Source organism: Lithobates pipiens, unplaced genomic scaffold (genome assembly GCF_037356315.1).
Source record: "Lithobates pipiens isolate NorthernLeopardFrog02 unplaced genomic scaffold, aLitPip1_a1.2 Scaffold_23, whole genome shotgun sequence".
Classification (NCBI taxonomy): Eukaryota; Metazoa; Chordata; class Amphibia; order Anura; family Ranidae; genus Lithobates; species Lithobates pipiens.
In genome coordinates this window covers 47,256,456-47,282,807 of record NW_027507785.1, presented here as the reverse complement: position 1 = coordinate 47,282,807, position 26,352 = coordinate 47,256,456, and the positions used below count along the sequence as shown (strand labels likewise).

Below are 26,352 nucleotides of genomic sequence, written 5' to 3'. Positions count from 1 at the left end.
ACCGGCTGTGGTCATTAGCTGGCCCCCCGTAATTGTAATCCTGTTACTGTTCCTGCTTGCATTTGCCTCATGATGGTTACTGTTTTATTGTTTTCACTTGAAATGTTTCAATAAAAATATTTTCAACACGAAGGTGAAAAAAGTGCATGTTATACGCCGAAAAATACAGTAGCTGCAAAGCCACTACCAATGCCGGGAAAAAGTACCTGTAAAAACGCGCTTTTAGTAGCTTTTTGCATTGGCGTTAAATGTGCGTTTAGCTGCGTTAGCTTTTAGCAGCATTTCTCTGCCTCTATTCAAAATCAATGGTTCCCTTTGAGAGCCGTCTTAAGTGACCTGACTTTCAGCCCATTGATTTGAATAGAAGTCGCATCCAAGTTGAATCATCATGATCCGACTTGGATTGACATCACTGGTTAATAGAGGATTCATTGGTTCCCATTAGCTCCAGACTTGCTCTGTAGCAAACGGCTATAGAAATTTTGAGAATTGAATGGGCTAAAGATGCATCTTTGTGGTCAAATTATAACACCGTTCTATCACCTCTGTGTAACTCCACTTTTAACTGCCATGCTGCAGCAGTTGGAGGATGTAGATCATTTCAGCTGTACAAATTTGATGATACAGAATTCCTTCGCCAGGCTTGTGTGCGCATCTGCGGAGAGATTTCCAATCCATGTTCATCTCTCTGTATTGTCTTCCCAGGACTACAATGATAACCCCCCCATCTGTACACCCCCATATTATGAAACGACGATCTACTCCACCCTATCGACGACAACCCCAGTTGTGTCATTGAAATGCAGTGACGTAGATGTTACAAATGCTGTGCTGCTTTACTCCATTGTGGGCGGTGAGTTGTCTTCCCAGTGTGCATTTCGTTATATTGATTGTCTGTTTGTACATACATCCCAATTAATCCATAAATAGGCAGACTATCTGCAGACCTGGCTGTCATTGGTGTGAAGCACCATGTGATCTGCACAGATATCAAACAGCTTTCACGGGAAGCTGCATCTGGGCCTTTACATGTTTTTTATTTGTCCACCACTCTGTGATATGTTAGCATCTCAAAAACCATACCCTCCAGATGAGTTCCCCTTTTACTTCTGAATCTGCAGAGTTCCCCTTTTTACATCTGAATCTGCAGATTTCCCCTATTACATCGGAATCCGCAGAGTTCCCCTATTACATCAGAATCCGCAGAGTTCCCCTATTACATCGGAACTCACAGATTTCCCTTACACTGTAAGGGGGAACTCTGTGGAATCTGATGTAAGGGAGAACTCTGGGGACTCTGATGTAAGAGATGCTCTGGGAACCCTGATGTACCGAGAGGACTCTGATGTAATGGGGAACACTGTGGTCTCTGGTGGAAAGGGTAACCTTAATGTAACCCTGGTTTACCTTAGTGTGTGTGTATATATATATTGTAAGGGATCTTCCCGGGGTAGGGTGTGTTTGGAGACAGTTCACAGCAGACTTGGAATTTATAAAGCAGATCTTGGCGTTTATTCGTGGTACAAACAGTCCAGCAAACAAAATATACAGCAACACCGTGCTTTCTAAGTACAACAAAAATAAAAGTCCTAGCCCGGCTGGGCGCTTACTAACAGGTTCTGCTCACCTATCTGACACTTACAAACACAGCGTCTTTCACCTGGATATCGCAGGGTGGGTTTTAGCTCCAGCAGTGGCTGTGCTTGCAGCTTCCTTCAACACACAGATTGTTCATTCCCTGGCTGAGAGCGATCACCTGCAGACTCTGCAGAGCCTTTAGCTTCCCAGGCTAATTAGGATCAAAGCTCACCTGATCCCAAACCCAGAACTGGATCGGGGGATGTGGAATGACAGGTCCCTCTACCAAACCTACCTGCCATTCCATATAAACCCAGGCCCGGCAAAATTTAAATAACAACTCAGCAGCATATCGCTGCTGAGAAACTGATCCATCCTGGATTTACCATCTCACACTGTGTAGCAACCTAGGTGAGATGTACACCCCCTCGATCACTTCTCCAGTGACATGTCTACATATCCCCCCCCTCTTTTTCAGACCGGAGGGCTGAGCCTTTTGTCCCCACAGACAACTTACCCTTGACAATGCGTCAGCATTTGCCTGTAATTTCCCTGGCCTGTGTTCCACAGTGAAATTAAAGTTTTGTAGGGAGAGAAACCATCTAGTCACTCTTGCATTTCTCTCCTTGTTTAACTTCATCCATGTTAGGGGGGCATGGTCTGTCACCAACTTGAATTTCCTGCCTAGCAAGTAATACTTTAACGATTCTAGGGCCCACTTTACTGCCAAACATTCTCGCTCCACAATGGCATAATTTTTCTCGGCCGGGGTTAGTTTTCTACTCAAGTACGTCACTGGATGCTCCTCACCATTCACTATTTGTGAGAGTACTGCACCTAAGCCTGTGTTAGAGGCATCTGTCTGGACCAGAAATTCTCGCCTGAAATCGGGGGTAACTAAGACAGGTGGTTGGCACAAGGCAGACTTAAGGCTTTGGAAAGCCTTCTCGGCCTCTGGGGTCCACGTGACCATTGCTGTCTTTCCGCCCTTTGTCAAGTCAGTTAGTGGAGCAGCAACTGAGGCAAAGTTCGGCACAAATCTACGGTAATACCCCGTAATACCCAGGAAAGCTCTAACCTGTTTCCTTGTCAGGGGTCTAGGCCAATTCTGTATTGCCTCAATTTTATTTAGCTGTGGCTTAATCAACCCTCTCCCAATAATGTAGCCTAGATATTTGGCCTCTTCTAGGGCTAGAGCACACTTCTCGGCATTTATGGTCAACCCCGCATCACTTATGGCATCCAACACGGCCTGTACCTTACAGAGGTGACTTTCCCAATCAGGGCTAAAAATGACCACATCATCGAGGTAGGCAGCTGAGTAATCACGATGTGGTCGCAGAATCAAGTCCATCAACCTCTGGAAAGTTGCAGGCGCTCCATGTAACCCGAATGGCATCACTACATACTGGAATAGCCCATCAGGGGTGGAGAATGCAGTTTTCTCTTTAGCCTCACCCAGGGGCGTAACTAGAAATCACAGGGCCCCATAGCAAAATGTTGTATGGGCCCCCCCCCCCCCTCACCCAGGGGCGGATCCAGAGTCTAGTCTCGGGAGGGGCACTGATAAAAAATACTTTTTTGGGGGGGCAATTTATTGGGGCAATGGCTGATGTTGGCGCTTCAATTATCACGGCACCATTTGTGTTATGGTGTAAGGATGATTGAAACACATTATTTCTATTATTACATTGTTATAGTTCAACTCACCATAATGCAGAATCAGTGGAAGCCCCGAGTGTGTCACCTGCCACCAGGTGCAGATTGTCCACTTGCCACGTCACCTGCCACACATTGCAAATTGTCCACTTGCCACGTCACCTGCCACCCGTTGCGGATTGTCTGTTTGCCACGTCACCTGCCACACGTTGTGGATTGTCCACTTGCCACGTCACCTGCCACCCGTTGCAGATTGTCTGTTTGCCACGTCACCTGCCACACGTTGTGGATTGTCCACTTGCCACGTCACCTGCCACCCATTGTGGATTGTCCATTTGCCACGTCACCTGCCACACATTGCGGATTGTCCACTTGCCACGTCACCTGCCACAAGTTGCGGATTGTCCACTTGCCACATCACCTGCCACCCATTGTGGATTGTCCACTTGCCACGTCACCTGCCACCCATTGCGTATTGTTCACTTGCCACGTCACCTGCCACCCATTGCGTATTGTTCACTTGCCACGTCACCTGCCACCTGTTGCGGATTGTCCATTTGCCACGTCACCTGCCACAAGTTGCAGATTGTCCACTTGCCACGTCACCTGCCACCCATTGCAGATTGTCCACTTGCCACATCACCTACCACAAGTTGTGGATTGTCACTTTCCTTTTAAGGTGGGGAATGGGATTGTCACGTCTGAGTCAGGCAGCAGAGAGATTCAGGCAGCAGAGAGATGATGTAATCTCTCTGCTGCCAGCACAGTGAGTGAGGGTGGAGCTGGCAGAGAGATTCAGGCAGCAGAGAGATGATGTAATCTCTCTGCTGCCAGCACAGTGAGTGAGGGTGGAGCTGGCAGTTCGCAGGGCGGGCGCTGGGCGGTGAGAGAAGATGTCATCTCTCTGCCCCGCCACTCGCTGATTGGCCACCCACCAAGCCTCCCCGCTGGCAGCTTCCCCGCCACGCCCCCCCCGCCGCCGCCGCCGCCTCCGCCGCTGCCGAGTGACCCGGCTGCGTCCGCTCGTACAGTCAGTGTGACTGTACGAGAGCTGAGCGGATAGGCAGCTCGGCGGCTCACCCGCCGCCCGCTCACCGGGCCCTTCTCAGCTGCGGGCCCCATAGCGACCGCACGGGTCGCTATGGTGGTAGTTCCGCCACTGGCCTCACCAGAAAGTGGAATCTGCCAGTAGCCCTTTGTGAGATCGAGGGTGGTTATGTACCTGGCGTTACCCAACTTCTCAATCAACTCATCTACCCTGGGCATAGGATACGCATCGAACTTGGAGATCTCATTCAACTTTCTGAAATCGTTACAGAACCTCCAAGTTCCATTGGGCTTTGGGATTAGCACAATTGGGCTGGACCATTCACTCTGGGACACCTCAATTACCCCCAGATCAAGCATACGTTTTACCTCGGCAGATACGGCTTCCCTACGTGCCTCGGGTATCCTATAGGGCTTAAGGTTTACTCTGCTTCTAGGCTCAGTTTCAATGTGATGATGGATGAGGTGTGTACGCCCTGGGAGGTCAGAGAACTTGTTTTTGTTTTTCTGTAAAAATTCCTGAACCTCCTGTTTCTGTGACACTGATAGAGTATCACCTACCTTGACTGGAGGGATTGGTGGTGACAAATTATTAACAGTATTTGTCGCCACCAAGGATTCCCTGTCTTTCCAGGGCTTGATCAAGTTTATGTGATAAACTTGGAAAGGCTTCCTTCTACCTGGTTGGTGCACCTTGTAGTTCACCTCACTGACCTTTTCAACAATTTCATAGGGACCTTGCCACTTCGCCAAGAATTTACTCTCAACAGTGGGGACTAGTATAAGGACCCTATCGCCTGGGTTGAATGTCCTGATTCTTGCGGACCGGTTGTAAATTCTACTTTGGGCCTCTTGAGCCCTCTGGAGGTGTTCCCTTACCAGGGGCATTACAGTGGCTATACGGTCCTGCATTTGTGCTACATGCTCAATAACACTCTTGTATGGGGTGGACTCATTCTCCCATGTCTCTTTTGCAATGTCTAGTAGACCCCTAGGGTGATGACCATAGACCAACTCGAATGGTGAGAACCCTGTGGACGCTTGGGGCACCTCCCTAATAGCAAACATGAGGTAGGGTAATAAATGATCCCAGTCACGACCATCTTTTGCCACCACTTTCTTCAACATATGTTTCAAAGTTTTATTAAATCTCTCCACCAATCCGTCCGTCTGGGGGTGGTACACAGAGGTACGGATGTGTGAGATTTTAAATAGTCTGCATAATTCCTTCATTACTTTCGACATAAATGGCGTACCTTGGTCAGTTAGGATTTCTTTAGGGATCCCAGTCCTAGAGAACATATAAAACAACTCACGTGCAATTGTTTTAGATGCAGTGTTCCTTAAGGGTACAGCCTCAGGATAGCGGGTCGCATAATCCAGGACTACCAAAATATACTGGTGTCCTCTAGCTGACTTTACAATGGGACCCACTAAATCCATGGCAATACGCTCAAAAGGCACCTCTATAATAGGGAGCGAAACCAAAGGACTGCGAAAATGTGACACTGGGGCACTAACCTGACATGTGGGGCACGACTCACAGTATTTTTTAATGTCATCATATATGGCCGGCCAAAAAAACCTCTGGAGAACCCTCTCTCGCGTTTTGTCAGTCCCCAAGTGTCCCCCAAGAACATGGTTATGTGCCATGTCAAGCACCTGACGCCGGTACGGCTTAGGTACCAGAAGCTGTTCCACAATCTCATCCTTAACCTTATTAACTCTATAGAAAAGATCATTAGTCACCGAAAAATGTGGAAATCTTTTTTCAGCATCTGGTTCCTGAGGTACCCCGTTCATAACAGCAACCTGCTCTCTCGCATTTTTAAGAGTGGGGTCCTGTAATTGTGCAGTCCCAAAATTATCGCTAGACACCTCTAAGTCTAGTATATTTTGCTCAGTGGGAGGAGCCTCCTCCTCCCCAGCCAGGACCTGCAAAGGAAAACAATCATTTTCATCCTGCACACTTTTATCATTCACAGTGGACAAGGCAACCACCTTAGAGGTATCCTCACTCCTTTTGGGGATTTTTCTTTTTTCCCAGAGAGCCCAGAATAAAGGAAAATCGCGCCCCAATATTACATTATGCATGAGGTTTTTAACCACACCCACTTCATATTGTACTGTGCCTTGTTCAGTCCCGACTTTAGCCCGCACTATAGGGTACACTTTTGTATCACCATGTATACACACAACGCTCATATGCTTTTTAGACTCTAAGTCCCCAGTCACCAGGCTAGCATGCACCAAGGTTACAAGGCTTCCTGAGTCCATTAACGCTTTAACAGGAAAGTCATTGATTGTAATATCGCAGATTTGCGGTTCAGTCTCTAGTCCAGGAACTGCAGCACAAGATGGTTCCGCAAATAGCGACTGACGCCAGCTAGCGTCACATTCCATGGGTTCAGAGGTAAGAGGGCAATGGGCCGACACGTGTCCCGCCTCATGGCATCTCCAACACTGGATAGGGCCTGGTCTCTTTGGCAAGGAGTCTTTTCGAGAGCCCCTTAGCCACCCGGGACCATCACCAGTCTTTTGTCCCTGAGACACCACTTGAGCCCTTTTCCCCCCATCAGCACCCCTCCACACTCCCCCAATAGATGGAAGTCTCTTACCAGCTGACGGCACAGATCTGGCGCTCCGGGGAGGTGAAGATGCTGCAGGAACATCACGGAGGTAGTCCTCAGTCGCCTGGAACCTCTCCACAAGGTTGACAAGTTCGTTTGCATTCTTAGGATCACCTTGTCCCACCCAGCGTTGCAAGTCAGTAGGAAGGGCTCGGAGGTAGCGATCCATCACGACCTTCTCTAGGATTTGTGCAGGAGTAGAAGTGTCTGGCTCCAACCACTTTCTTGCCAAATGGATTAGGTCATACATCTGGGACCTCGCTGATTTGTCCAGACTGTAGCTCCAGTTGCGTACCCTCCGGGCACGGACTGCAGTAGTAACTCCTAGTCGGGCAAGTATCTCCTCTTTTAGCCGAGTATAGTCCTTAACCTCTTGCTCACTGAGGTCATAGTAGGCCTTTTGGGGTTCACCTGTTAAATAGGGCGCAATTACCTCTGCCCACTCAGCGGCTGGTAACTTCTCTCGCTCAGCCACGCGCTCAAATACTGTTAGATAGGCCTCAACATCGTCCTCAGCAGTCATCTTTTGCAGCGCTTTCTGCACAGTCCTTCTCCCAGAAAAAATCTCTGGAGCGGCTCCCATCACCACAGGCGCCTCTCGATTTGCTATCAGGTGCTCGATAAGTTGTTGTTGTGCAGCCATGGACTGTTCATGTCGTCTATTGGCCTCTATCTGAGCCTGCTGTTGTTGCAAACTCACTTGCATAAACTGCTTCAGCATCTCCTCCATGTTGCTGGACTGTTCCTGGAGTGTCATTGCAGCTTTCACCCAAGACATAAGCAGCTGTAGCCAAGTCTGTCCACACCGTTGCCCCTAGCAACCGACTCTGCCCGCATTCGAACACCAATTGTAAGGGATCTTCCCGGGGTAGGGTGTGTTTGGAGACAGTTCACAGCAGACTTGGAATTTATAAAGCAGATCTTGGCGTTTATTCGTGGTACAAACAGTCCAGCAAACAAAATATACAGCAACACCGTGCTTTCTAAGTACAACAAAAATAAAAGTCCTAGCCCGGCTGGGCGCTTACTAACAGGTTCTGCTCACCTATCTGACACTTACAAACACAGCGTCTTTCACCTGGATATCGCAGGGTGAGTTTTAGCTCCAGCAGTGGCTGTGCTTGCAGCTTCCTTCAACACACAGATTGTTCATTCCCTGGCTGAGAGCGATCACCTGCAGACTCTGCAGAGCCTTTAGCTTCCCAGGCTAATTAGGATCAAAGCTCACCTGATCCCAAACCCAGAACTGGATCGGGGGATGTGGAATGACAGGTCCCTCTACCAAACCTACCTGCCATTCCATATAAACCCAGGCCCGGCAAAATTTAAATAACAACTCAGCAGCATATCGCTGCTGAGAAACTGATCCATCCTGGATTTACCATCTCACACTGTGTAGCAACCTAGGTGAGATGTACACCCCCTCGATCACTTCTCCAGTGACATGTCTACAATATATATATATATATATATATATATATATATATATATAGACACAGCCATTAATGTCTAAACCGCTGGCAACAAAAGTCAGTACACCCCTAAGTGAAAATGTCCAAATTGGGACCCAAAGTGTCAATATTTTGTGTGGCCGCCATTATTTTCCAGCACTGCTTTAACCCTCTTGGGCATTGAGGTCACCAGAGCTTCACAGGTTGTCACTGGAGTCCTCTTCCCCTCCCCCATGATGACATCACGGAGCTGGTGGATGTTTGAGATCTTGCGCTCCTCCACCTTCCGTTTGAGGATGTCCCACAGATGATCAATAGGGTTTAGGTCTGGAGACATGCTTGGCCAGTCCATCACCTTTACCCTCAGCTTCTTTAGCAAGGCAGTGGTGGTGTTGGAGGTGTGTTTGGGGTGGTTATCATGTTGGAATACTGCCCTGCGGTCCAGTCTCTGAAGGGAGGGGATCATGCTCTGCTTCAGTATGTAACGGGACATGTTGGCATTCATGGTCCCCTCAATGATCTGTAGCCCCCCAGTGCTGGCAGCGCTCATGCAGCCCCAGACCATGACACCCCCACCACCATGCTTCACTGTAGGCAAGACACACTTGTCTTTGTCCTCCTCACCTGGTTGCCCCCACACACGCTTGTCACCAAATACGTTTATCTTGGTCTCATCAGACCACAGGACATGGTTCCAGTAATCCATGTCCTTTTGTGGTCTTTCTTGTGCATCATCTTTAGAAGAGGCTTCCTTCTGGGATGACAGCCATGCAGACCAATTTGATGCAGTGTGCGGCGTATGGTCTGAGCACTGACAGGCTGACCCCCCACCCCTACAACCTCTGCAGCAATTCATACATCTATTTCCCGAAGACAACCTCTGGATATGACGCTGAGCACGTGCATGCAACTTCTTTGGTCGACCATGGCGAGGCCTGTTCTAAATGGAACCTGTCCTGTTATACCGCTGTATGGTCTTTTCCCCCATGCTGCAGCTCAGTTTCAGGGTCTTGGCAATCTTCTTATAGCCTAGGCCATCTTTATGTAGAGCAACAATTTTTTTTTTTCAGATCCTCAGAGAGTTCTTTGCCATGGGGTGCCATGTTGTACTTCCAGTGACCAGTATGAGAGAGTGAGAGCGATAACACCAAATTTAACACACCTGCTCCCCATTCACACCTGAGACTTTGTAACACTAACGAGTCACATGACACCGGGGAGGGAAAATTGGGCCCAATTTGGACATTTTTTTTGTACTCACTTTTGTTGCTTTTTGGGCCATTAGCAGTAAAGTTATAATTTTTTTGTAAATGTATCTTTTTTGGGTTTCAGACAACATACTAGCTTAATTGCCATAGAATCCCATCAAGCACTGAGCACTTTAATTAGTAACTTTACCTTAGCAGGAGGGAAACTGATTTGTAAACTGTATGTTGGGTGGGTGATGCTCCAGCACACAATGTTTGTCAGTGACTGGTTCTCTTTACCAATAAAGCCTTTTTGTGTATGGCCTCCTCTCTTCCCACAGGAAATACTAATAGCCGCTTTCAGATGGCCGGCAGTAGCGTCATGCACAACCCGTTCTCCTTTAACACCGCTGGTGGCGTATACGACCCTGTACAGTATTCACTCCTCGTCCTGGTGACGGACAGCACGGCCTCCCCTCAGTACAGCACCACCGCCACTGTGTTCATCACCGTTATCCCCTGGACCACCACACAGCCCACCACCACCACCACCACACCCGTGAGTACATTTTTGCTTGAATACAATAGCAGAAGACATTTGAAGTCAATTTTGAATCAGTGGCGGTAGGTGCTTAATATTTTGGGGGGGGGGTTGCGGCAAACAAACCGCCCACCCCCCAACGCGGGAGAGGGACAGTGGTGATCAGTTCCCCCTGCAGGAGACAACGGTGGCGAGTAGTCACCCCCTGCAGGAGATGGATGATGGTGAGCAGTCACCCCCCATGGGAGACAACAGTGGCTATCAGTCCGCAGTCACCCCCCCGCAGGAGATGGATGATGGCAAGCAGTCACCCCCCACGGGAGACAACGTTGGCTATCAGTCCCCCCCCTGCAGGAGATGGATGATGGCGAGCAGTCACACCCCCCCCCCCGCGCGGGAGACAACGGTGGCTATCATTCCCCCCCTGCAGGAGATAATGATGGCGAGCAGTCACCCCCTGCGGGAGATGGATGATGGTGAGCAGTCACCCCCCGCGGGAGACAACAGTGGCGATCAGTCCCACCCTGCAGGAGATGGATGATGGCGAGCAGTCACCCCCCAGTGGGAGATAACAGTGGCAATCATTCCCCCCCTGCAGGAGATAAAGATGGCCAGCAGTCACCCCCTGCGGGAGATGGATGATGGTGAGCAGTCACCCCCCATGGGAGACAACAGTGGCTATCAGTCCCCCCCTGCAGGAGATGAATGATGGAGAGCAGTCACCCCCTGCGGGAGACAACGGTGGCAATCATTCCCCCCCTGCAGGAGATAATGATGGCAAGCAGTCACCCCCTGCAGGAGATGGATGATGGTGAGCAGTCACCCCCCGCGGGAGACAACGGTGGCGATCAGTCCCGCCCTGCGGGAGATGGATGATGGCGAGCAGTCACCCCCCGCGGGAGATAACAGTGGCAATCATTCCCCCCCTGCAGGAGATAAAGATGGCCAGCAGTCACCCCCTGCGGGAGATGGATGATGGTGAGCAGTCACCCCCCATGGGAGACAACAGTGGCTATCAGTCCCCCCCTGCAGGAGATGAATGATGGAGAGCAGTCACCCCCTGCGGGAGACAACGGTGGCAATCATTCCCCCCCCTGCAGGAGATAAAGATGGCGAGCAGTCACCCCTTGCAGGATACAACGGTGGCGAGCAGTCACCCCCTGCAGGAGATGAATGATGGCAAGCTGTCACCCCCCCATGGGTGACAACGGTGGCGATCAGTACCCCCCCCCGCAGGAGATGGATAATGGTGAGCAGTCACCCCCCCCCCCCCCCGAGGGAGATTGACTTCGGCTATCAGTCCCCCGCCGTGCTGCGGGAGACGGACGGCAGCGATCAGTGGCCTTGCCTTAAGAGGCTGATGCTTCTCCTCGCTCCAGGGAAGAGCCAGGCCATTGCTTCTCCTCCCGGCCGAACAGGAAGTGGGTTCTGAGACCCAATTGGCCAGGGAGTCTTCTCCCTGGCCAATCGGGTCTCAGGACCCACTTCCTGATTGGCTTGGAGGAGAATCAGGAAGACAATAGCAAATATTAATTCGCTATTGTCACACAACTGGGTGGGCTCAGGGTGCAGTGCTCTGCACCCCAAGCCCACCTCTTTTTTTTTTAAGCCAATTAGAGCCTCAGGCTCTGATCATGTGCTTAAAAAAAAAAACTATTGAAATCCATACGTCTGGAATCCTGCATGTAGATTAGGGGCCGGGCGCATGGATTAGGGGGGCGGTGCCCCTGCACCCCTAAAGGACAGACTGCCACTGTTGTGACTATTATCTGATAATTTATCGAAACTTTACACAGTTGTCAATAACCGATATTACAGACACGTTTATGACAATTGTTGTATCTTTCATTAAAGCTGCACCTTTACCCATAATGCCATGGGGTTCTCTGGAGCCACTGTGTTCCCAGGGGTGACGCAGCCAACTAACTGGCAAGACAGATGATAGAGATGTGCTGTAGACATGTGTAGAACAGAAATATTAATTTTGTTTTGGATAGATACGTTATGTTACTAATTTCATTTTGTTTTCGGAATTCGTTTAATTTAGTTCAGTTTTCGCTAAATTTAGTTAATTTTCTAAAGAATTCCAAGTCCCCCCATTAATCCATACTAGGCACTTTGGGTCTGGTATTTAATTTAAGGGGAACTTCACGCCAACATTTTAAAAAAAAATGGCGTGGGAACCCCACTTAAAGTGAAACAATGAAAAAATTCCTTTAAATATAGTGCATGGGGGTCCCCTTACTCTGCCTGTAAAGTGGTGCATCTGTACAATGTATAGAACCTGCTGCAGCAAAAATTAAATTTCTAAGGGAAAAAAATGTCAAATCGCATTTAAATTTCCTAGTGGTTGCAATTGCTGACACCTAGCTATTAAAAAAAAAAAAAAAAAGAAAGAAAAAAATGGTGTCCCCCCCCCCCCCCCCAGTCCATACCAGGCTCTGGGTCTGGTATTGATTTTAAGGGGAACCTCATGGCAAAAGTAAAAAAAAAGGGTGTGGGGTCTCCCCCAAGAGTTATACCAGACCTATATCCGAACATGCTACCTGGCACTGCCACCCCACAGCACCCTTTCCCCATGTTGATGGGGACAGGGGACAAGGGGAACCCCAGATCCTGGCTCCCCCCTACTTAAATAAGTATGGGGTACATTTGTACCCCTACTCATTTACCAAAAAAAGCGTCAGAAATAAATAAAAACAGTACACAGATTTTTGACAATTCTTATTAAAAAATAAAAAAAACAATGTCCCCCCCCCCCCGTTGTGGATCCATTATCAATCACTACGCCCGCCGCACCACCGGACCCAAAAGATAAAAGAAAAGCTCTGCCCCCGAGGACAGCTGACCTCTGAGTGCCTCCTCCGCCATGCTGAGTTGGTGATGTCACAAGGAGACAGTGCCACCTTACTTATATAAGAACTGTCAAACGGCAGAGCCTGCAGGAGGTGGTTAGCCTTCATTGCGGGCGGATCGGTTTTTTCCTCAGGTCCGACGGCGGCGGTGGTGTGATTGACGATGGATCAGTACAGGTGAACTTACCCTTTATGATGCCGATCAATATGCATTTCAAGGTTACGAGATTTATAGAGAGACGGAGGCCGATGCTTAGGATGAGCACAGCCAAGCTAAGTAGAAACACAGTCCAAACAGTTCTCAGGAATACTCAAGACTAGGCGAAGTAAGATATCAGACAGACCTGTATCCAGGGCATCAGCAGACAGACTGACTAATCAAGTACATGTTGACTGTCCAGCAATCTATTTTAAGGCTGCTTGATTAGGGCAGGTGTGCACTACTCAGACCTGAACAGCAGTGCTGATAACAACCAGCAGATGGCGAATGCTCAAAGCCGTTCATTATAATAGAAAGCAGAATTCATGGAGAGTTATTGAATACAAGGCTTGTGATGCTCGAATCCAACCCTTGTGAGACCCTCAACATTCTGCATTCATACAGAGAGCCAGCTGATCTAAACTGGTTGGACGCTTCTCTTTCAGTCAATTAAATCCTCTGTAATGTTTTCTGTTTCCAGACTCCACAGAAGCAAACAACGATTGTGAATCAGACTCTGGAGTACTGGCAGCCCGACACCTGGTTCACAGTGGTCATGACCATCACTGGAGCACTGCTCCTCGGTGCCATTGGACTGCTGACCTGGGCTTTGTGTACAAGGTGAGTCCTCTGTCACAGCACCCACCGGGGTGGACAAATGAATGTAGAAATCAGGAACCAGTCAGGCCAGCCTAAGACAGGATTCGTCATCAGGATCTGGGAGGGTATAGCTCTAAAGGCTGGCCATACATTATACATTGTTTTTTTGTTCATCCAGCTGGTTGAAGGAAAAAAAAATGTGCTGATTGGCACAGATGTGCCTCACATTGGTGATCAGTGAGAAGAATGTTCCTTACATTGGTGATCAGTGAGAAGAATGTTCCTTACATTGGTGATCAGTGAGAAGAATGTCCCTTACATTGGTGATCAGTGAGAAGAATGTCCCTTACATTGGTGATCAGTGGGAAGAATGTTCCTTACATTGGTGATCAGTGAGAAGAATGTCCCTTACATTGGTGATCAGTGAGAAGAATGTTCCTTACATTGGTGATCAGTGAGAAGAATGATCCTTACATTGGTGATCAGTGGGAAGAATGTTCCTTACATTGGTGATCAGTGAGAAGAATGTTCCTTACATTTGTGATCAGTGGGAAGAATGTTCCTTACATTGGTGATCAGTGAGAAGAATGTTCCTTACATTTGTGATCAGTGGGAAGAATGTTCCTTACATTGGTGATCAGTGAAAAGAATGCTCCTTACATTGGTGATCAGTGAGAAGAATGTTCCTTACATTGGTGATCAGTGGGAAGAATGTTCCTTACATTGGTGATCAGTGGGAAGAATGTTCCTTACATTGGTGATCAGTGAGAAGAATGTTCCTTACATTGGTGATCAGTGAGAAGAATGTTCCTTACATTGGTGATCAGTGAGAAGAATGTTCCTTACATTGGTGATCAGTGAGAAGAATGTTCCTTACATTGGTGATCAGTGGGAAGAATGTTCCTTACATTGGTGATCAGTGGGAAGAATGTTCCTTACATTGGTGATCAGTGAGAAGAATGTTCCTTACATTGGTGATCAGTGGGAAGAATGTTCCTTACATTGGTGATCAGTGAGAAGAATGTTCCTTACATTGGTGATCAGTGAGAAGAATGTTCCTTACATTGGTGATCAGTGGGAAGAATGTTCCTTACATTGGCGGCCATTGGGAAGAATGTTCCTTACATTGGTGATCAGTGAGAAGAATGTTCCTTACATTGGTGATCAGTGGGAAGAATGTTCCTTACATTGGTGATCAGTGAGAAGAATGTTCCTTACATTGGTGATCAGTGGGAAGAATGTTCCTTACATTGGTGATCAGTGGGAAGAATGTTCCTTACATTGGTGATCAGTGAGAAGAATGTTCCTTACATTGGTGATTAGTGAGAAGAATGTTCCTTACATTGGTGATCAGTGGGAAGAATGTTCCTTACATTGGTGATTAGTGAGAAGAATGTTCCTTACATTGGTGATTAGTGAGAAGAATGTTCCTTACATTGGTGATTAGTGAGAAGAATGTTCCTTACATTGGTGATTAGTGAGAAGAATGTTCCTTACATTGGTGATTAGTGAGAAGAATGTTCCTTACATTGGTGATCAGTGGGAAGAATGTTCCTTTTATTGGTGATCAGTGGGAAGAATGTTCCTTACATTGGTGATTAGTGAGAAGAATGTTCCTTACATTGGTGATCAGTGGGAAGAATGTTCCTTACATTGGTGATCAGTGGGAAGAATGTTCCTTACATTGGTGATTAGTGAGAAGAATGTTCCTTACATTGGTGATTAGTGAGAAGAATGTTCCTTACATTGGTGATTAGTGAGAAGAATGTTCCTTACATTGGTGATCAGTGAGAAGAATGTTCCTTACATTGGTGATCAGTGGGAAGAATGTTCCTTACATTGGTGATCAGTGGGAAGAATGTTCCTTTTATTGGTGATCAGTGGGAAGAATGTTCCTTACATTGGTGATTAGTGAGAAGAATGTTCCTTACATTGGTGATCAGTGGGAAGAATGTTCCTTACATTGGTGATCAGTGGGAAGAATGTTCCTTTTATTGGTGATCGGAATTGTCCCCTTACAACATCTAAAACCATAATTGGTGTCATGCCGCTGGCTCTACAAAGTGGCGTTGGCTCTAGAACTGTGCACCATCCAATGGGAGGTTAAGTAGCCACATCTCAAGGAACCCCTAACAGTCTTAGGTGGAGCCTCAGATTTCTGGTTGAAAATGGCCGACGTAAGAAGTTTAAAAGAAGTCTGGAGGTATTGGTTGTGCGGGGCAGAGACAGAGCAGGTCAGGCCTCCGATGGAATGTAAAAATATCCTGCAAACCTGAATTGTAGGAATTGAGTTTCCATACACAGAAGATATCCCGTCCTCGGGGTGAGTAGAAGTTTTGGTTTCTTTAGGAAATATGAAGGATTCTTCTCACATTTTGATAAATAAGACTGAACCAAATTCCCAGCATGCAGTTTGTCTATTCCGACCAATCATGGTGGGCGCTCCATAGTGCAGCTCTACAAGACAAACACACTGGAGATTAATGGTGGCATTTCTTCTTCTTCCAGATACCCGTGTTGTGCCCAAGGCCCGAAAGATGCCACCGAGCCCCTCCTGCAGGACCGGTAAGTGACTCCACTTGTCGGTGTGACAGAGTTGTGATAATTGGCGCACAGAGACGCAGATTTTGGCCCACTAGAAGGAGCCGAGATTATACCGATACATTTCCAGTAAATCGAATTTGGCAATGCGTTTCAGTGCCAGTATAGGAGGACCAACTGACTGCTGAGACAAGGTGGGGGTGGAGATGAGGGGGGGGGGGGGTCCGCAGTTGCAGAGGTGTGAGGGGGGGGGTCACATGAAATGGACGATAGGGCCGGACTCTACACGTTAGACGTGTGAATTAGACACACGCAGTCCATTTCTAGAAGAAAAAATAAAGTACAGACATCCCCCAAAATAAGCAGTGACTTCTATTTACCAAGACTGCCGCCACCCAATGTCTCTCTGTAGAGCAACATGCCGGCGGCCCACTGGGGGGCGCACTACAAAAAAACAAAACAAAACATAAACTGTAAAATAAATTCCAGCTTGTTTAGCGCTAATTAGACAAATGCAATTGCTAGAAATTCCCAAAATAAGCAGCGCCTCTTATCTGCCAAGGCTGCTGCCACCCAATGTCTCTCTATAGAGCAACATGCTCGGGCTTTCCCCAAAGCCTGCAAGAGTTCCGGGACCCCCCCCCCCCCCATGAAGGACGCGGCCGTCACCTAACTGCCGAGTTACCACCATTTCTCCGGTACACCCCGAAACCTCTCCTATCCAAATTCGATTTCCTAGGACACCTTTTAATTAGTATTTGGGGTCCGGTTTTTACGTAATCCTATAACAAGGGAAGGATTGGGCAGCTTCCAATGTCAGTTGGGGGGGGGGTGTGCACTCAGAGGGGAAATTTGTGGGGTAGAGGATTTATGCTAGCAGGGGGGATATTTTTATTTTATTTTTTTGGTGGGTGATCCGTTCTGGGGGGGGGGGGATTTGGGGAGACATAGAAGAATTTGAGCTGGGAAGAAGGGGGATGGAGGGGGAAAAGATTTGTGTTGGGAGGGGGATTTCAGCAGGGGGGGTAGTTTAGTACTGGGAGGAGAGGAAATGTATACTCACGGGATGAGCATGCAGATTGGCGCTCGATTTGTTTATTTTATTTTTATTTTTTTTGGGGGGGGTTTGCAGACACATAATGCTCATTCATCTTGGGGGTGGGGTGGGGTTGCAGTTTGCCATTCTCGCCCTGGGCTCTAGATGACCTTGTCCCGGGACTGCTTGGCTAATACAGTTGGAACCTTGGTGAACTGGGTAACGCGGTGAAAGACGAGCAACTTTTTAAGTGTTGTCTCGCAAAACGAGCAGAATTCAAGCTAATGGGGTGTGCAGTACTGCATTTGGCCAGAGGTGCCACTCGGAATGGTTCGGAGCCATTTGTAGATGTTCGGAATCACTTGGAAATACTCAGTTTCCGAGTGTTTCCGAGCCAATCCGAGGGTTTCCGAGTTCAACCGAGCTGTCTCCAAGTATTTCGGAGGCCCTCTGGCGCCCCCCCAACCCCTGGCCACATGCGGTATTGCATGCAATAGAAGTCAATGCGGAACGAATTATCTTCGCTTCCATTGACTTCTATGGGGAAACTCGCTTTGATATGCGAGTGCTTTGGATTACAAGCATTTTTCTGGAACGGATTATGCCCCTAATCCAAGGTCCCACTGTATGCTGATCCTCTCCTTCAATTCTGAGTCACCAACCTGGAATGGTTATATAGATCCAGATAAAGCAACTCAGTGGCATCTCTAGAGTTGATCTCACCTGGGGCGGTAAAACACCAGGTGACCCCCCCCCCCCCCCCTCCAATCGAGCTGTCTCCTGTCTAGCTCCTCCCCCTCCCAGCGGTGTGCTGTCACGGATGGGGTTGACACCATTGCGGTCGGATATCACTTCCAGACTTGATGGTGTCACCCACCTGGCGGGTGTCACCCAGGTCTGCGCCCTCCATAGCAACGCCACTGCTCAACGTATTTGGCTCGGCATCTCTATACGGGTGATAACCCAGTGTTTACCACGTGGTTTTTTCCTCCTCGCAGGTCATTGCAGAACGCTGAACCGCCCGCCAACCAGAACCAGCAGCCGCCTCCCCCATCCAAAGAGAAGAAGGATGTCGCTCCAGTCAGCCCGCTGAGCCTGGTATGTGATCGTCCAATACCACCCCGATAATGGGGGGGGGGGGGCGGGGAGGGGTACCAGGAGGAAATGATGATGAGCATGATAAAAATAAATACATGTTACACGTGTTCTGCCCATGAAGTAGAAATGAAGCACCTTACTGAATATCTCGCTCGGGGATCACAGGCTTGTGGGTGCCGAAGTGTCAGTTGAGGGACACCAATCACCGATGCTAGTGTCTGTACCGGTGCCGATACTGAGTATTTGCACAAGTATCGGTACTCGTGAAAATGCACCGATACCTGAAACCGATACCTTCAGGCTCGGTTCTTTGAGCTGTCAGCGGGTCTCCCCAGTGTTTGGGCCAGTTCACACCATAGAAACGCAGTCCGGATGCGTTCCAGGTGCTTTTCTGCATGCACGTTTTTGGTGCATTTTTGATGCAGTCCAGTGCTTCCCCCCTCTTTTTTTTTTTTTTAACCTTAAGGGCCAGTTCACACCATAGAAAACGCAGTCTGGATGCTCTCCAGGTACTTTTCTGCATGCGTGTTTTTTGATGCGTTCCAGTGTGGTTTTTGATGTGTTTTTGGTGCGTTTTTAATGCAGTCCAGTGCTTCCCCCCCCCCTCTTTTTTTCTTAACCTTAAATAAGGACAAGTGTGTTGCAGTGCATTTTTGGTGCATTTAGGTGCATTTTACAACGTTCCAGTACAGTCCAGTGCAGAAAAAATGCAGCATGTTCTACTTTTTTTTCTGGAACTGACCGCACTGGTGTGAACTGTGCCATTGAAAACCATATAACCTACTTTCCATGCGTTTTTGATGCAGAAAAAAAAAAAAGCGCACTGGACTGCATGTGGTGTGAACTGACCCTTAAAGGGGTTGTTAATGTAAAGGTTCACGGGTTCAATTGGGATGCATTAAGGTGAAAAAACATCCAACAATACCGCCCCCCCCCCCCCCCCAGTTTTACTTACCTGAGCCCGTTCACTTGCTGCGCCCTCCATCGATGTCCTCTTCGCCGCTCAGCCTGGCTGTTGATTGGCTAAAGTCGATGGATTAAAAGTAGCGCAGCCATTGGCTCGCGCTCGCGCTGCTGTCAATCACATCCAATCACACGGTGCGCCAGGGGGCGGGGCCGAGTGATACAGTGAGCCCGCAAGAACTAACCACCATGTGAGAGAGCTCGCATGAAGGTGGTTAGTTCTTGCAGGGAGGAGCTGAGACAGCCGCCGAGGGACCCCAGAAGACCAGGTTCAGGGGCCACGCTGCAAAAAGAGCTGCACAGTGGAGGTAAGTTTGTTATTTTTTATTTATTTATATATTTTTTTTTAATTGTCTTTACAACCCCTTTAAAGAAGTCTGGTAATTGGAGCTGTCAAAAAAACAAAAAAAAAACAAAAAAAAAAAAAGCAGCCAGCAATGTTTATTAACAACAAAAGAAACATCGTTTCTTTTTGTATCTTTTTGTTTCTTCATCTGCAGATCAAAGGGATGAACAAATGTTGCTCTGTTTAACCCCTTAATAACCCTTAATTTACTCTAATCAGCCTTAATTAACTCCCTATTCTCCTCCCCCCATTTAATTATGATTTTCCTGCTTTTTTTTTTTTTTTCACGTCTATTTTATAAACGATAAACAATTAAAACTTTTTTTTTTTAATTTGCTTTGTTAGTAAATATTTTTACACATATATATTAACATATATTTACACATTTCATATTGAAAAAGCGCAAAATAAAAAAAAATAAAAAATTATTTAATTTGTAAATAACTTTTCAATGCTTTGTGCCATTGCTGACAGCTGAAGTTAAAACAAAACAGTTGCGGTATGGATCGGTAATTGGTATCGGCGAGTACTAAAAAAAAAATAATTAAAAAAAAAGTATCGGTACTCGGTAATGGTATCGGTACATTCCTAATTTTTCTATGCCGGTAGTACATATCCATAAATATTGAAACTGCATGTACATTCGTTCGATGTGACTGGGCAACAAAACGAATGTTCTCAGGCCATATTTGTTGCAGATTGAACGTTATACTGCATATTAGAGCTGCAATTCATTAAAGTAATTTTTTCCTAAAAAATTGCATTTGAAAGACCGCTGCACAAATACAGTGTGACATAAAAGATTAAAAATTGTATTCTCTAGGGTCGCTACTAAAAAAAATATATATATAATGTTTGGGGGTTCGAAGTAATTTTCTAGCAAAAAAAAGAAATGATTTTAACTTGAAACCAACAAATGTCAGAAAAAGGTTTAGTGTGTAAGCGGTTAAACTTTCCTCATTTACACACCAAAATCTATTCCTGTGAATTTTAGACTGCCCTTTTATTTTTTATTCCTTTCTTTTGCCGGCTGTCGGCTTCAGAAGAGCACAGAGAATTCTTTGCATAGACGGAATCGGGAAAGACTTTTGTCAAGATCACAACGGGGGAAAAAAAAATCACTATAACGGTTCTTGACGATTAATTGTACAGCTCTACTGCATATTATAAAGAGAAAAAAAAAAAAAAGTGTGGTGGAAATACCACATTATGGCCACTAGATGTCAGTGAATACCCTAAGAAATAAGTATGCTCCTCACCTCCACCTACTGGCCATAATGAGGTACTTTCCCCATTCAATTAGAAAATAACCTGAGAAAATGTTTGTCCCATTTGTAGAGAAGGAATTAACTTCTATGCACTTCCATATGACTGCTAACAAACCTGATAATCTACAGATAATAATAAGAGGCTTTGCAACCGCAGGGAATTCTGCAGAATGGAAGCCCGCGTGGCGGATGTCTTGTAAATTGCATTCTTATAATACATTATACTCTCTAATATCGATGATGTGACTTGTCCTTCTTTTCTTTTCTTGCAGCAGTTTGACGGCAGGGCTCGGGATCCAAGTAAGTGTTGGCTCCGCCCACAGCGCAGCCTGCGCCCACCAGCTGCTTGAGTCCTCTAACAATCCCTGAACTGATCATTCCTCTGCCCCAGGTGATCAGCTGCCGATATCAGATCAATTCTGCTGCCGATGTCCCCCGAGATCTGGCACAGCAATGATCTGCAGTATGCTGTAACCCGGGGCAACCACCGCTCATCAGTTTTCAGCAATTACATCATTTCTGATCAATATTCAGCATGCAGGCAGGAGGCAGCATTTCCCCAGTCCCCCCCAGTGATCAGACCGTACATTGTAACTTTGTAGAAGGAGGAGGAGGCATTTTCTCAGTCTCCCCTCCCCCAGTGATCAGACCGTACATTGTAACTTTGTAGGAGGAGGAGGCATTTTCTCAGTCTCCCCTCCCCCAGTGATCAGACTGTACATTGTAAGTTTGTAGGAGGAGGAGTCATTTCCTCAGTCTCCCCTCCCCCCACTGATCAGACTGTACATTGTAACTTTCTATCAAGTCACAAAGTGAGAGGCTGCCGCAGGGGGGCTGATCTGCGTCAGACATTTGTGAACACAGCCAAGAACTGCACAGAAATATGGAAGGCGGTAGCGCGTTAATATACGGCTTCTGTTGGTCGCCATGTTTATGGAGAAGTGTCTTCAGTCACCTTATTAATATTCTTCCTCCTCTGCCGGCAGTGACGGGACGGGAATATCTCTTCAACAGCCACACCGGGGAGAGACGTTGGGTATGAGGAGAGAGAGAAGGACGCCGATTCACCGACATCTCACTGAAAAAATCATCATCACCAACCTGTCCTCCTAAGAGATCCGAGAGCCGAGGAATCACAAAATCAAAGACTCCATTTTATTCTGATGGATTTTTATTTATACAACTTCTGTAAAACCAAAATGTATCATTTATTGTGGATTTTGATTCAATAAGAAATGTATTGATTATAATCATTGTCTGTGTGCAGTACCCAGTCTTATCCTGCAGGGGGAGCCAACAGCAGAAGGACAACACAGCTTGTATAGAAAGTATATACTTATTATAGGTGATCTGATGGATCAATAAAGGCTTCACAGTGGGACCGACACCGAGCAGAGACACGCAGCCAGAGCACGAGCGCACGCGCGCACGCACGCACACATGCGCGCGCGCACACACACACAGAAAGAGCAGACACGCAGCTAGAGCGCGCGCACACACACACACAGAGCAGAGACACGCAGCCAGCCAGAGCGCGCGCACACCGAGCAGAGACACGCAGCCAGAGCACGAGCGCGCGCACACATGCACACATGCGCGCGCGCAGCCAGAGCCACACACACAGAAAGAGCAGAGACACGCAGCCAGAGCGCGCGCACACCGAGCAGAGACACGCAGCCAGAGCGCGCGCACACCGAGCAGAGACACGCAGCCAGAGCGCGCGCACACCGAGCAGAGACACGCAGCCAGAGCGCGCGCACACCGAGCAGAGACACGCAGCCAGAGCGCTCACACACCGAGCAGAGACACGCAGCCAGAGCGCGCACACACCGAGCAGAGGCACGCAGCCAAAGCGCGCACACACCGAGTAGACACGCAGCCAGAGCGCTCACACACCGAGCAGAGACACGCAGCCAAAGCGCGCACACACCGAGTAGACACGCAGCCAGAGTGCGCACACACCGAGCAGAGACACGCAGCCAGAGCGCGCACACACCGAGCAGAGACACGCAGCCAAAGCGCGCACACACCGAGTAGACACGCAGCCAGAGCGCGCACACACCGAGTAGACACGCAGCCAGAGCACGCACACCGAGTAGACACGCAGCGAGAGCGCGCACACACCGAGTAGACACGCAGCCAGAGCGCGCACACACCGAGTAGACACGCAGCCAGAGCACGCACACCGAGTAGACACGCAGCGAGAGCGCGCACACACCGAGTAGACACGCAGCCAGAGCGCTCACACACCGAGCAGAGACACGCAGCCAGAGCGCGCACACACCGAGCAGAGACACGCAGCCAAAGCGCGCACACACCGAGTAGACACGCAGCCAGAGCGCTCACACACCGAGCAGAGACACGCAGCCAGAGCGCGCACACACCGAGTAGACACGCAGCCAGAGCACGCACACACCGAGTAGACACACAGCGAGAGCGCGCACACACCGAGTAGACACACAGCCAGAGCGCTCACACACCGAGCAGAGACACGCAGCCAGAGCGCGCACACACCGAGCAGAGACACGCAGCCAGAGCGCGCACACACCGAGTAGACATGCAGCCAGAGCGCGCACACGGAGCAGAGACACGCAGCCAGAGCGCGCACGCGGAGCAGAGACACGCAGCCAGAGCGCACAGAGGGATGGAGATTGCAACTCCCACCCACCTCCATCAATCAGAGGCGGCCTTGCATTCAGTGGGAAAACTGAATGACATTCTGTGAGTGGTACCTTCACTGTGCAGCAGGGCAGCTGCTTGGCACAGAAACTGGAAGAGAGCGGCAATCAAGGTAGTAGCAGAGGCTACTACAGTGATAAGCCACTTATATGGAGATACCCCGGCTAGAACATACACTAAATTACCAAAAGTATTGGGACGCCTGCCCTTACTTACACACACTTTAATGACATGCCAGTCTTAGTCCGTAGGGTTCAATATTGGGTTGGCTCCGCCTTTTGCAGCTATAACAGCTTCACCTCTTCTGGGAAGGCCGTTCACAAGGTTTAGGAGGGTGTCTATGGGAATGTTTGACCATTCTTCCAGAAGAGCATTTGTGAGGTCAGGCACTGATGTCCAAACCATTCGGTGGAGGGGGGATTATGGTGTGGAGTTGTCTTTCGGGGGTTGGGCTTGGCCCCTTAGTTCCAGTGAAGGGACCCCCTTAAGGCGTCGGCATACCAAGACATTTTAGACAATTTCGTGCTCCCAACTTTGTGGGGACAGTTTGGGGATGAGCTCCTTCCTGTTCCAATGTGACTGCCCACCAGTGCACAAAGCAAGGTCCATAAAGACACGGATGAGTGAGTTTGGGGTGGAGAAACTTGACTGGCCTGCACAGAGTCCTGACCTCAACCAGATCGAACACCTTTGCGGAGATTGCGAGCCAGGCCTTCTCATCCAACATCAGTGCCTGACCTCACAAATGCTCTTCTGGAAGAATGGTCACACATTCCCACAGACACATCTCCTAAACCTTGTGGACGGCCTTCCCAGAAGAGTTGAAGCTGTTATAGCTGCAAATGGCGGAGCCAACTCAAATATTGAACCCTACAGACTAAGACTGGGATGCCGTTAAAGTTCATGTGCGTGTAAAGGCGTCCCAATACTTTTGGTAATAGTGTACATACATTGGTCCATCTTGGCACATTGTAACTATGGCAAAAGAAAAAAAAAAAGCAATATCTACAAATCAGCTTTGAGGAGCGGATGATGATCGGTCTTGGATGCCAACATCGGCACCTGTGGGGAGATCATCCATACCCAAGCACAGGTTGTCGCTGTGCGTTATGGACATATCCCGCCACTGTCAGCTCATCGTTCACAGAGAGAACGGCCGCAGCTAAACACAAACCTCTAATTCCGGCAGCACGGACCCCCTGGGCACCTGGGCAGGATAAAAGGAAAACCTGCAAACATGGCCTTGTTGGCGGTACCCGAGGGCTGAGGTTGAGGACCGCTGTTCTAACACAACTCTGAGGGCTTCACAGAACAGCTGTATTTGTACTGAGATTAAATGACACACAGGTGGACTCTATTTACTGATTAGGTGACTTCTGAAAGCAATTATTTCCACTAGATTTTAGGGGTATCAGAGTAAAAGGCGGCTGAATACAAATTCGCCCCCCCCCCACTTTTCATATATTTGTAAAAAAAAAAAAATAATAATATATATATTGGGAAAACAATTTATCATTTTCCTTCCACTTCACAATTATGGAGCCACTTTGTGTTGGTCTATCACATAAAATCCCCAATAAAATACATTTTTACATTTACTTTTTGGCTGTAACATGATAAAATGTGGAAAATTTCAAGGGATATGAATACTTTTTCAAGGCTCTGTACGCCATGTTGCATGTTACATATTTGTGACATGCACCCGGTCTACTTTGTATTGCTTTCTACAACTTGTGTGTGATCCCGCTATTGCCGGGATCTATTATGTGTCTGGATCCGTCTTCATTCACTGGCACTAGTCCTCCCACTGACACCAACACTGGGGCCACTAGTCCTCCCACTGACACCAACACTGGGGCCACTAGTCCTCCCACTGACACCAACACTGGGGCCACTAGTCCTCCCACTGACACCAACACTGGGGCCACTAGTCCTCCCACTGACACCAACACTGGGGCCACTAGTCCTCCCACTGACACCAACACTGGGGCCACTAGTCCTCCCACTGACACCAACACTGGGGCCACTATTCCTCCCACTGACACCAACACTGGGGCCACTATTCCTCCCACTGACACCAACACTGGGGCCACTAGTCCTCCCACTGACACCAACACTGGGGCCACTAGTCCTCCCACTGACACCAACACTGGGGCCACTAGTCCTCCCACTGACACCAACACTGGGGCCACTAGTCCTCCCACTGACACCAACACTGGGGCCACTAGTCCTCCCACTGACACCAACACTGGGGCCACTAGTCCTCCCACTGACACCAACACTGGGGCCACTAGTCCTCCCACTGACACCAACACTGGGGCCACTATTCCTCCCACTGACACCAACACTGGGGCCACTATTCCTCCCACTGACACCAACACTGGGGCCACTAGTCCTCCCACTGACACCAACACTGGGGCCACTAGTCCTCCCACTGACACCAACACTGGGGCCACTAGTCCTCCCACTGACACCAACACTGGGGCCACTAGTCCTCCCACTGACACCAACACTGGGGCCACTAGTCCTCCCACTGACACCAACACTGGGGCCACTAGTCCTCCCACTGACACCAACACTGGGGCCACTAGTCCTCCCACTGACACCAACACTGGGGCCACTAGTCCTCCCACTGACACCAACACTGGGGCCACTATTCCTCCCACTGACACCA

The 26,352-nt window shown here is 48.4% G+C and overlaps 1 protein-coding gene across 2 annotated transcripts in view; it reads left to right on the top strand.

The window, feature by feature from the left end:
- Positions 1-22,249, top strand: part of LOC143927457 (cadherin-related family member 4-like) — a 55,516-nt gene extending 33,267 nt beyond the window's left edge. For both annotated transcript variants that reach the window (XM_077451540.1, XM_077451539.1), the window contains exons 14-20: positions 706-853; positions 9,894-10,111; positions 13,629-13,768; positions 16,256-16,312; positions 18,323-18,422; positions 21,272-21,299; positions 21,986-22,249. In XM_077451540.1, coding sequence (XP_077307666.1) covers positions 706-853; positions 9,894-10,111; positions 13,629-13,768; positions 16,256-16,312; positions 18,323-18,422; positions 21,272-21,299; positions 21,986-22,041 — 747 coding nt within the window. In that variant the 3' untranslated portion in view covers positions 22,042-22,249. The remainder of the gene's footprint in view (positions 1-705; positions 854-9,893; positions 10,112-13,628; positions 13,769-16,255; positions 16,313-18,322; positions 18,423-21,271; positions 21,300-21,985) is intronic.
- The last annotated feature ends 4,103 nt before the right edge of the window (positions 22,250-26,352 follow it).